This window comes from Zeus faber, assembly GCF_960531495.2.
Source record: "Zeus faber genome assembly, chromosome: 12".
Taxonomy (NCBI): Eukaryota; Metazoa; Chordata; class Actinopteri; order Zeiformes; family Zeidae; genus Zeus; species Zeus faber.
In genome coordinates this window covers 21004960-21017335 of record NC_137196.1, presented here as the reverse complement: position 1 = coordinate 21017335, position 12376 = coordinate 21004960, and the positions used below count along the sequence as shown (strand labels likewise).

Genomic DNA, 12376 nt, shown 5'->3' with positions numbered 1-12376 from the left:
TATTACTTCTAAATTAGAGTGCTGAAATTTCCCTCAGTTCTACTGTGAAACAATCCAACAGTGTAGATTGTACATACAGTACACATGCAGGGTGCTCTGTGTGCTCCCTCCAGGTGCTGACCAGCGCTGTGAGCTGCCGGGAGATGAGGCAGGCATCATCTGGGACAGCATCTGCTTCGCCTTCCTGCTGCTGCAGCGGCGCGTCTTCATGAGCTACTACTTCCTGCATGTGGTGGCCGACATCCGTGCCTCGCAGATACTAGCATCCAGGTAAAGCCACGGTCTCAGGGCTTCCGCATCTGGAAGAAAGGAAGAAGAAGAAGAAGAAAATGATTTCCCGACTACTGACAATGTGTAATTTGTATAATTGAAGTGCTATACCATGCTTTCAAGCTTGTAATTCAGTTGCATCGATAGCGCTGGGCGATATTGACCAAACCAAATATCTTACATCGATCTTCTTTCGGCTACAATATTTTGGGGATGACTACTTGTGATTTCATAAGCAGTAGAGGTAGAGGCATTGATTAGAACAGACTACGACATTCAAAAAAAATTACCAAACTGTATTACGGACTTAAAGACTACATTAAACTATTTAACTACTCATATCATGATATTGATATTGTAACAATATATCGCCCAGCCCTAGTTGAGGAGTAACGGTCGTTTTCTGGTGTTTCAGAGGGGCAGAACTATTCCAAGCCACTATTGTGAAGGTGGTGAGAGCCAGGCTGGAAGAAGAGCACAAGTCCATGGAGCAGCTGAAGAGACAGTGAGACACAATGATTTCAATACCAATCTGTATTTGGGAGGTTTTCAACTACACGGTTTGAGTGTCTCACTTCACTTCATCGCAGAGATTGGAAATTTCAAACCTACGAGCGGGAAAGTTGGGAACTCCCAACTTTGAAATTCAAACTTTCAGTCCAAATTTAATTGCAATTCAATTCCGATGGGATGCAGCATAAACAATAAATTGCTTAACTAAAATCCGTGTTTCAGTTTCCATTAGGTTGCATTGTGGTACCTGCTCAGGGTTTGGATAATTTGAGCAAAAACAAAATAGTGACATGATGTCCACACATTTACTGAGCTGTAAGACTATACGAGGGATGCACAGATTGTGAAATTCTGCCGCCCAAGTAAAGTCTACCCGTGGGTAACACTGGACAAGCATCAGCCACTGCCATCGCTAAATGTCATCTTATTTACCGATAGGCCGATGGCAGTCAACAAGGCGGCTATCGGCCGATACCGATGTACGGCCGATAAATTGGTACATCCCTACTGTATACCTTTTTCTATACCTTTTGAGTCCAGTATGGGTCAAGATTTTACAAACCACTTACATGCCACACATTTTATGTAAAGTAAATAACAATGACAGTAAATAAAACAACATTCAAACATTATATTAGGTATTGTGGACTTTTTAAATTACCCAATCAAAATTAAAATTGCCCCTCAAAAACAAGCTTCAGCCTGAATTTTCCATTTTAGTGTGGAGGCCAGGGCGTTGTGATGGATTCCGGTCATGTGTTTCCACTACTTCCACTCACGTCGGGAGTCACTCAGACAATATCACAACATCCACTTTTTAACGAGCACTCGGCCATTACATAGTGCTCCCTAATTTCCATACGGAGCTCCGGCGTGTCGATACCTACAGCGTCTCTTCCTCGTCTGGCTGATCTAATCAGGATGGACCGCATCAAGATGAGGCAGGAGAAGTTCAAGAGGGGCAAGGAGAAGATGCTGAGTATGGCCCAGGAGTCTGGCGAAGGGCCGACTCTCATCCCGCCCGAGGAAGAGGAGGATGATGGTATGACGAAGGCTGCCCGCCTACCTCTTCTATCAGAGGCAGTTTAAACATTTCTATAGAGTTTCAAAAAAATGTTAATGTAGTGAAGTGTTTGTGGAAGGCAGGTGGTAGTATGCTAAAATAAGCTATACTATATAGTAAATGCTAATGTTGTAAGATGCTGTAATATATTTTTAGGAATGACTATTTTGAAGCATTTTAAAACAGAAGAGCAACTTTTTAAAAAAAGGAAATGCTGTGCTTTGAAGTGCGCTGGACAGTTGATTTATTTATGAAATGTATGTATTGATCTATTTGTGAAATTTTTAGGAGCAGAGCGAACGAAAGCCAAGACCAAAAAAAAGCAGTGGTGGAGACCATGGGTTGACCATGCTTCTAGTAGGTTGCCCCCCCCCTTCCTCTTTGCTCCACTCTGATTGGCCATTGTGTCCTTGACCAGAACTTTGTGAGGATTCCCATACTGCCCGTGGGCTCCGAGGGGCCCAGGGACACATGTGCTCCCTCCGGACCTTAATCCTTTTCTGTCTCTGTTTAAGGGCCCTCTTCATCTATAGCTCTGATGCAATTGGACTCTACTTCTGTCACAATTATTACATAATCGTCTGATATGTTGTAATTTGAGAAGATGGCAATAAAATGTATTCAATCGTTAGATTCTACGAGTATATGTTTCCATCCAAATTTCAGGGGAATTTTTCTGTTCCAATCTTCAATGGCAATAAATGGCTGTTTTGCAATAGTTGGACAGATATAATATATTTTTTTATTTTATGCCACTATTGTAGTGACATAAAAAAAGAAGACTATTAAAGGTGCAGCGTGTAGAATTTAAGGAACGAACTTGGCAGAAATAGAATATAATATTAATAAGCATGTTTTAATTAGTGTTTAATTCCATGAAAATAAGAATCAATGTGTTCGCATAACCTTAGAATAAGCCCCTTATATCTACATAGGGAGCGGGTGCGCTTCTACGGAGGCTGCCATTATTGCACCGCCATGTTTCTTCAGTAGCCCAGAGTGGTTTTTTTTGCGGCACTGTAGGCCACCGTAGCTTGTACGTCATTGGAAACTGAGGGGTGTGGGGAGGGGGGGACTTCAGTTTGTAGCATTCTGCAACCTGAGCACTAGATGACACTGAATTCTAAACACGGCACCTTTAAAGTGTTCATCTCAATTATTTGTATGACAATGAATCAACTTAAATGACGTGACAGCCCTGAGTGGACCCAAAATCCAGAGATAATTTTAGTACAAATGCAACTATATTATAGTAACCTTAAAGGCTTGGGTTACCTTAAACAGACAGGCAGTTGCCACAAATAAAGAGGAAAACGACTAATGTCTGGAGGTTTGTGTTTGGCAGTCTTAAGAGTCAAACAACACTCACTCACACCTGAGGAGCCCACAGTGGGGAATCGCTCTGTTGTAGAAATTTCACTGCAAAGACATGAAGTTGCCTCCCTTTCTCCGAATGTTAGATAAAGGCAACACATTCATTCTTTGCTCAAAGACATGGTTATCCAACAGGTATCACCTTGGGACAAAATTATTTCAAACCAATCTTTAAGTTGAAGGAGACGGAACCTGTCAAAACTTTAATTGCATCAAAAGAAGAGCTGGTATCCCAGAAAGCGTAAAGAAAATGAAATCCTGCAACAACGAGGATGCCAGTTGGTTCTAACCCATGTCTTGACATATTGCTGCACTCCATGTAGGATTTTATTTTTTCACAACATCTTTGAACCATTCCACCTATCCGTGTCATTTGGAACCTCATCTCCATATTTCCCAGCATCCTCCCCTGCACCTCCATTGTGGCTCTTCTGTTCAAGGACACAAGTCAGCCTCACCATTCTTACAATGTTTGCTCATCCAAACACCCATTCTCCAAAGCTAGACCATAATTGCACTGTAAATTAGCTTGCTCTAAGACTTTGTGCGCCGGTACTCAAAACGATCTGTTTAAAAATCTGCAAACAGACACATCTTCTTGTGTTTTTTCATGTCGCCACTCACAGTTTGGGTTTCATAACTCATGCATTCTTGCTTTTAGTTGCTCTGTTGTATCCAACATTTTCCGTCAGTATTTCAACTTTCCATGTGTCATGTCATGCAGTACCTTATTAATATGCTAACAATATAGTGAGACTGTTTAAATAGGGTTCGTCATGAAAAATGCATCGATATTTCATTCTAACCTCCTTCCTTGCAGGGAGGACTCTTGGTTGATCTTCACTTTAAACCCAGATGTTCTCAACCTTGGGGTTGTGACTTGATATGCACTCATACATTGATATTTGATTGATACATTTTTGTTCGAAAAAATTGTTACTTTAGTGTGGAATACAGTATATAATCCATTTCTATATAATAATTTATATAATATGTATACTATAATTCAAGTAACCTTTGTGATATTAAATTCACATGAAACAGTTTCCTATAATGGAATGTGGAATATCTGCACTTTGACCAGTAATGCACCGTAATGCAGCTTTGAAGAGTCTTATTTAGCCTTAATCGTTTGCTTATCTGCCAAAATGTGGGTTGTAACGCATAAAATTAGTGGAGCAGGCTCCAAAAATATAATAAAGAAGAATTTTATTTTTAATGTTGGAAATTCTGGGACTTAAAAACCGGGTCAGGGCCAAAAAAAGGTTGAGAACCCCTGCTTTAAGCCAATGAATATCAAACATATAAATATGAGTTTAATCTTGACCTCTACTTCGCTAAGTTTAATTAAACTTTCACCCTTTGCTCTTCAGTGGTAAGAAGTGGAGATTATTACTTGTTTGAAACTGACAGTGAGGAAGAAGAGGAACAAGAAGAGAAGGAGGAGGAGCTTCCCAGGAAGTCAGCATTTCAGGTGAGCTTTAGGGACCGTGCACCGACATGCACACAGTCTTTTACCGACTTAATTTTAACCACATAACACATTGCTTCGGCAGTTTATTCACTGTGATTGAACTTTGTTGTCACTTTTTAAAAATAAAGTGGATTCACCTGTCACCCATCGTAATAACCATAACAAAACAACCATTTGTGTTTTTAACATCCAGAAAACGTTTTCCCACTAACCCTCTCCCAACTTGGTTCTCTCTCTGTAGCGTGCTATCGGAAAGTTTGCCTCTGCTGTATTGGCACTACCGAAGTCTATTATAAAACTTCCCAAAACTATACTGCAGTATATAGTGAAGGCAGGCAAGGTATTTAAGCAACAGATTGCTCATAAGCTTGTGTTTTGTCGATATGAAGATTTAGCAGCTTGATAATGCATCACCAGCTGCCTTTCCATCTCATGTCTGATGTCGTAAACGGAATGTAAAATGTTATTTTACTGGTTTGCTAAGATCCAACATCCAAAGTGGACATGCAATGGAAATGCAATGACCTCTGCTCTTGTAGCATGTTGAAGCCTGACTTATTAGCATGATGTTGTTTGCATGAACCAGATAATTTAATGAGAATTTTCAATTCTGACTCTCATTAGTATGCTTTGATTTCTGTACTGGTTTTACTGGACAAAATAAAAATGTCATCCCAAATGAAGGGGCTGCCAACTAACGCATATTACAACCATTACCAATAATTTGAAATGACCTCTCTCGCACGATATCAGTCCTTTCACTTCAGTGCTTGACAGTGATAAAGGCGTTGAAGTGCTTCCCTCTCTCCCCTCCAGTTCCTTTACCACGCCTGGATCACAGACCCCAAGACGGCCCTGAAGGAGCGGAGCAAAGAGAAACGCAAGTTTTGGAAGAAATACACCAAGGGAGTGAGACGCAGGAAAAGCAAGAAAGATGGTAAAAGTGCTCACATTTTTGATGGGGTTAAAATAGCATGCTGAAGTTGATGGGAGTTGGAAGTGGAGCTGATTTTTATTTTATTTTGGTCAATCTGTAGCTCATGTTGCTATAGAAGTAGGGGAGCTGTCTGACGGCCAAGACGGAGGAGAAGAGAAGAAGAAATCTGAAGGCTCAGGTTGGTTTGAACATGACTTTGTTATTGAAATACTCGGTGGATGCAGATCAAAGGCTCACAAAATTATTTATTGTGTAAATCTCTGCTGTTTATAACGGTTTTGTTTTCTTTTTCTGACTGTTGCTGATGAGGGAGTATGCAAAAGTGGAATGTGTGATATGATAATAATAATAACAATAATAATATTTATAATAATAATATTAATTTATAATTAATAATCAGAGTGTGTCGAAAGATTTTGTTATTTCAGACCCAATTTTAAACTCTGAATAAAAAAAATGAAGCACTTTCTTTTTATGTTCTCCAACAGACAACATCATCAAGCGCGTGTTCAACATAATCAAGTTCACTTGGGTGCTGTTCCAGACCACCTTGGATAGCTTCACCAAGTGGATGAACGACATGTGCAGAGAGCACATCGACATCTCCACCGTGCTGCGCATTGAGCGGTGCATGCTCACCCGGGAGGTGAAGAAGGTACAGTGCACCTCTCCACCTACCTGCTTATATGTAGAATCAGCTGGGTGATTCTTAAACACACCTCGACACTGTTGTTTAGTCATCGGCAGACCGATACAGTAGATAGATAGATAGATAGATAGATAGACAGATAGACAGATAGATAGATAGATAGATAGATAGATAGATAGATAGATAGATAGATAGATAGATATTGAATATGAATCAAAAACATTTAAACATGGATAAAATATGTCTATTTAAAAACAGTAGCTAGATATAGCGGGAGGTTTCTGAAGACAAATGGAAGAACCCTGTAGGAGGCCATAACAGAGGGTCGTGGGCTCGTTCCAGGGAAATGTGCCGTCCAGGGAGAGCATCCACGTGTACTACCAGAAGGCCATGAGACTCAACATGTCCAGGCAGTCCAGCATCGACCTGCTGAGTGATGATGACTCGGCGTCGGGCTCCCAGAGGGTCCGCAGGAGGCGAGGGGGCTACCGCATGCAGAGCCAGGACTCCATGGCCTCCAGAGACAGCATATCCAGGTAGGAGCAGCACGAGGCCCATCAGAAGTGATATGAAACAGTGTGAAACACTGGGGTCACCATGTTGAAAGAGTGGAATCAAAAGGGAGGCCAGCATCAGCCATGACTTCACTTGGCAGATTCCAGACTTTTTCATGCATGTCTGTCCATTTGTTTACCCCCTTACGGTGGTTCTCAACCTGAGGGGTCCTTCAAGAGGTTCCAAGGGGTCCAGAGAAAAATGATTAAAAGTCAAAGTTCACCATTATTTAATTGAAGAGATGTTAGCATCATTAGAGGATGTACAATAATGGCTGTTTTGATTATAGTCTCCTGTTATCCCTAACCATAGTATACAGATAGATATAAAGGTTTGGACTAGATTGTGAAAATAAAAGTCTTCTCAGATTGGGATACCAGAGACAAAACTTATCAAATGGGGTCTGTGACCGAATGGCTAGAAAATTGAGGGTCCTTGATATGAACCAGGCTGAGAATCACTGCATTACTGCATGTCTCTCATGACATCTTCTACCCATTTAGCTACACAGGATGAATATTGGGTAAACTACTCATTAGTATCCTGTGATGCTAAACCGCTCGTTTGTCATCACTGTTTTCATGTTTTTTCTATGCTGTTTCACATTAAACAGATGTTTTCTTAGAGTATAAAGCTCTGAGACTTCACGGTCCATTTTCATACTGTTATGTTGATCCACGTCAAACATGACGCCTGTATCCATGATACTGTGTATAGGCAACCGCCCCCACTACATGTTTCCTCTAGTGGCTAACATGGGATTATTTCATCTCCATCCATCAGTGCCTACACAGAGGCCACCATGCTGTTTTCTCGCCAGTCCACGTTGGACGATCTTGACGGGATGTCAGAGTGCATCCCCAAAACCAGCGAGCGCGCCCGGCCTAAGCTGCGCAAGATGTACAGCCTGGACATGTCCAACTCTTCAGCCGACAGTGGGAGCAGCCTCGTGTCCAGGTGCCCCATCCATCCAACACCCCCTTGCCCACCCTGAAAACATACATACACACTCATACATCCCCATGTCACATCTCAGAGGCAATCTCCATTTGTTGTCATTGACATTGTGTTATTGCTGGTGATATATAACATGAAGAAACATGAACATGAAATATAGGCTGTTTAGTGAATAATGACATGTAATGACATTAATTTAAGGCATTATACTAGTTTATATGAGTGTGAATACACGTAACATTTATACAGATTGTAAGAACTTTGTTATACCAAGGATATCAAATTTTCTAACAAATCTGACCTCTTTTCCATGGTTAAATCGAGTGAGTTGTGATTTTGTTCTTAATGTCACTTTTGTTTTTCCTGCAGTGAAGCCACGCAGTGTGTCACGCTCTACTCCAGACAGGGAACCACAGACACCATCGAGGAAGCAGAGGACGAGCAGGATCATGGGGAGGAGCAGCAGCTCGGGGCCTGGGGACACACAGCACCGGGGGGGAGTCAAGACAACGAGACCAGCCCCTGGGGGGAGGAGGTGGGGTACGGGGAGGAGGCGGAAGAGGAGGTGCGGATGGACCAGGAGGGACCGAGGGCACCCTGGGTGTCCTTCGGCCCGGACGAGGGTCCCTCCCCCAAGGTGGAGGACGACGACTCCGCGGCCTCCGCCCAGGGCAGGGGCTTCACAACTGAGAGCGACGATGGGGGAGGACGGCAGGAGTTCTCTGGCGCTCGGGGTCGGACAGGCCTACTCTACACCCCGGACACGGACGCTTCCAAAACCTCGGACGCCGACGTGCCTCCCAGCTACAGCAAGGCTGTCAGCTTCGACCGCCTAGAGGTCAGCGACGACGAGAGCGACAGGGAGGAGAGGAGGCTGAGGATGACCTCGGACAGCCGATCGGACAGCAGGTCGGATCTGCTGCTGCCCTCCATGACCACCGAGCTGACCGCCAGCGAGCTGCTGCTCAACAAGTCAGTGAAACAAATGTGGTGTCTTTAAAGCACGAAACTCAAGTGCCATTAGGATATGTTAAAGGAACACCAAAGTATTTTTTAACCTTAACCATATTTTTTGATCATTGGGAGTTATTTTAGGTTTAACAAATGATGAAACGGATTCTGAATGGTAAGTGGTTTCTTTCTGGTTGTGAGCCCGGTGATAGCACCGAAAACATCTTCAAAACACTCGGAAGGAGGAAGGAAACTCACTACTCTATGAGTTGGTGTCCATACCAAAACTTCTGGAGAGGGAGGAAAAAATAGTGGTATCTTTTACGGCCTTTGGGACCCAGCCAATATATTCTCTTTCCCCCCGACTTACTCCCGCTCTCTTCCCTCCTTCCCTTTTCCTCTTTTTTCTGAACATCCCTCCTCAGGATGTTTTACGACGAGGAGCTGGATAGGTCGGACAAGTTCTACAACGGCCAACCGCTGGTGCTGCAGCTGTGCTACGCCCTGTACAACATGCTGGTGGCGCACTCGGAGATGGTGTGCTACCTGGTCATCATCATCAACCACATGGTGTCGGCCTCCTGCATCACACTGGTGCTGCCCACCACCATCTTCCTCTGGGCCATGCTGTCCGTGCCCCGGCCCAGCAAGCGTTTCTGGATGACCGCCATCGTTTACACCGAGGTACCGTGACTCTGGAGCCGTTTGTGGGTCCGAGAGGTCGCACCAGTCCCGAAAAAGGGGTCTGTGACCAGTGTCTTGGACCCGATTTTTAATGCTTGTGCTGATGCCCTTGCTCTTGTGTCTCATTATCAGTGGTTATGACTGTTCTCGGGACTTAAACTTAAATTCTCTTGCACACACCCTAGACCTGTGGTATTAAAAACACCCGGCACAGAGCTGAGGTAGACTAGAAACTCTGTACCTGAGACCCGGCTTGGATTAGGTGTTTGGGTTTTTCGTAGGTGGCCAATCTGCCCAAAGACCTCTTCTATACTTTATAATACAAGGTTTCCTTTCTATAAAAGGCTGTATATTCACTAAATATCCACTTTGCAAAAAATAAATAAATACACTATTCAACTGATGATTCAACCTCTCGACTTTCAGGGGGCGGCCCTAATTATTTCTAGGCTTGAGTACTTGTGATCTTAATTCTTTTAGATCTAAGTGCAGCCTTTGACACTGTAGATCACGCCATTTTAATTGACCGTCTTGACACCTGGGTTGATATCAAGGACACTGCACTTGGCTGGTTTTATTCCTACCTTCTAGAAAGAACCTTCACGGTCACCATAGGTAACTACTCCTCCTCTACAATTCACATTACCTCTGGTGTACCGCAAGGTTCTATTTTAGGTCCAATTTTATTCTATTTTATTATTTATATAGTAGATTTAATCGCATTACCCCAATCCTGACTTCTCTCCATTGGCTCCTTGTTTGGGTCAGAATCGATTTTAAGATTTTACTGACCATTTTATTTTTAAAGCAAGTCTGGGTCTGACATCAAGCTACATAACAGATATGTTGACCCCATATGAGCCAGTGCGCAGCCTCAGATCCACAGGCAGGGCCCTTCTGGTTGTTCCAAAGTCTAGACTTAAAACTAAAGGTGACCGTGCCTTTTCTATTTTCGTCCCTCGGCTATGGAACGACCTGCATTAGGGGATACGGCTGGCAGAATCAGTGTCTGCTTTTATTTCATCTGTCAAAGCACTTTGTGAACCGTGTTTTTGAAGGTGCTATATAAATAAAGCTATTATTATTGTTATTATTATTATATACAGATAAGGTTGAATTTAATATATACACACACACAATACACAGACTAAAAGACAGAAGCATAAAGTAAACAGTTGGAGTTAGATTTTGTGCTTATAGCGAACACTCTTCTCTTATGTGGTAATGCCCATATACTGTATATGACGCTGTTTGTACATGTTTTTAAATAGCATACATGGACTGTAAAGTCCAATAAGAAAATACCCTAATAAAAACAATTCTTAGCGCCCCCCCCCCCCCCCCCCCATCTGTAAACCGCAATCCCATGGGGATTGCTTTTTCACCGCGGTGAGAAAAAATTAATACGGCCACAGCCCTAGTTGTGACACCCACTGCTGCAGTCTAATGTTTGTCTTCTTTCCCCCCATAGGTCACTATAGTCATCAAGTACTTCTTCCAGTTTGGCTTCTTCCCCTTCAACCAGAACAAGGCAAATAAGAAACAACCGTACCACGCTCCAAACATCATCGGTGTGGAGAAGAAGGACGGCTACGTCCACTACGACTTGGTCCAGCTGCTGGCGCTTTTCTTCCATCGCTCCATCCTGAAGGTACCATGATAGACTTTGAGCCTGTTTAGTGCAAATGAGTTAACTGTTTCATCTGGAAATCACACACCTGAATCTGTCTCATAATGGCCACCAATTCAAATCAATCCAATCCGTTCTTAGTGCCACGGTCTATGGGATGAGGATGACCTCAAAGAGAAGAAGGAGCTCCTCCGTCGAGACGAGTCGGGGGACGAAGGAAAACAGCAGGAGAAGGAACCGCCGTCGTCATCCAAACACCAGAGGAGAGGCTCCACCCAAACCTTGAAGTCCATCAACTTCGGGACCTCGATAGATTCCATGCACGTGCAGGTGAACTACCCCCAGCAGCAGATGTACCAGCGCCGCAAGAGCTCCAGTGGAGGGTCAAACGTTTCTCACCGATCCACCCACTCGCACTCCGCAAGATCCAAGAGAGGTGAGGGGTCATTCAGCCAAGTGCTCAACCAGATGATGGCTGTTTTCAAGCCAGGGTGTTGAAATACTCAAATCTTCATACAGTATGCACAGTTCTCATTGTAACAAGTCTGTACTTGAATTCAGGGAAGAGATGGACTGGGAGACGTGTACAATGCAAACAGTCTCTAATGGGAGCGTTTTTTAACAAAACAACAAAGCAGTCTTTTCAGCCTGCTAAATCAAAGTAAAAGGCATTTCCAAACACAAAGTAAAAGACGACTCCAGCACGTCACCAGCATCCCACTGTCAGGAGCGAGAGAGAGCGAGGTGAAAAACTCAGTATTTTTTAACACTCTGCTAATCACCTCAATCTTCTGCAGCTGTGTCCCCTTCTGGTTGTCAATGCAGGCTCTCTGCCCTGTCCAACTCCTGGGTCAAAATGGCACCCAGCCCTCTATTCGAGGCCTTTGTCTGCAGCACAAAAGGGAGCGCAAAGTTAGAGTATGGAGCAATGGCTCCCACCAGAGGGCTTGCTAAAGCCTCTCAAACGCCAACTGGCACGGCTCTGTCCACTGAACCGGATCTGAGGCAGCCTTCCGGGTAAGGTCTGTTAAGAGACTGGTCAGCGCTGAAAAGTTTGAATTAAAGCGTCTGTAATAGCCGGCCATCCCCAGAAATCCCCAGTATGCTGCATGCGGGCGAAGCACCTGCTCCATGAAGAGCTGGAAAGTGTCTGCGGCCCCAAACAACCTAAATGGAAGTGTGCGAAACTGGTACAAACCGTCCAGAGTGAAGAAGGCCGTTTTTTCCTTAGACTCTGGAGACAAGGTAATGTGCAAGTAGCCCTTGGTCAAATCCAGTGTCGTGAAAAAGCTGCCCGTGCCAAGCCTTTCCAGGAGTTC

At 43.7% G+C, this 12376-nt stretch overlaps 1 protein-coding gene across 1 annotated transcript in view; it reads left to right on the top strand.

Annotated features, from left to right (window-relative positions):
• The window catches only part of piezo2b (piezo-type mechanosensitive ion channel component 2b), a 54024-nt gene that overhangs the window by 27978 nt on the left and 13670 nt on the right, over positions 1 to 12376 (top strand). The window contains exons 23-36 of the mRNA XM_080010841.1: positions 114 to 270; positions 686 to 775; positions 1704 to 1825; positions 2135 to 2203; positions 4594 to 4694; positions 5511 to 5631; positions 5732 to 5809; positions 6120 to 6286; positions 6623 to 6816; positions 7619 to 7792; positions 8162 to 8764; positions 9169 to 9427; positions 10899 to 11078; positions 11199 to 11493. Coding sequence (XP_079866967.1) covers positions 114 to 270; positions 686 to 775; positions 1704 to 1825; positions 2135 to 2203; positions 4594 to 4694; positions 5511 to 5631; positions 5732 to 5809; positions 6120 to 6286; positions 6623 to 6816; positions 7619 to 7792; positions 8162 to 8764; positions 9169 to 9427; positions 10899 to 11078; positions 11199 to 11493 — 2610 coding nt within the window. The remainder of the gene's footprint in view (positions 1 to 113; positions 271 to 685; positions 776 to 1703; positions 1826 to 2134; positions 2204 to 4593; positions 4695 to 5510; positions 5632 to 5731; positions 5810 to 6119; positions 6287 to 6622; positions 6817 to 7618; positions 7793 to 8161; positions 8765 to 9168; positions 9428 to 10898; positions 11079 to 11198; positions 11494 to 12376) is intronic.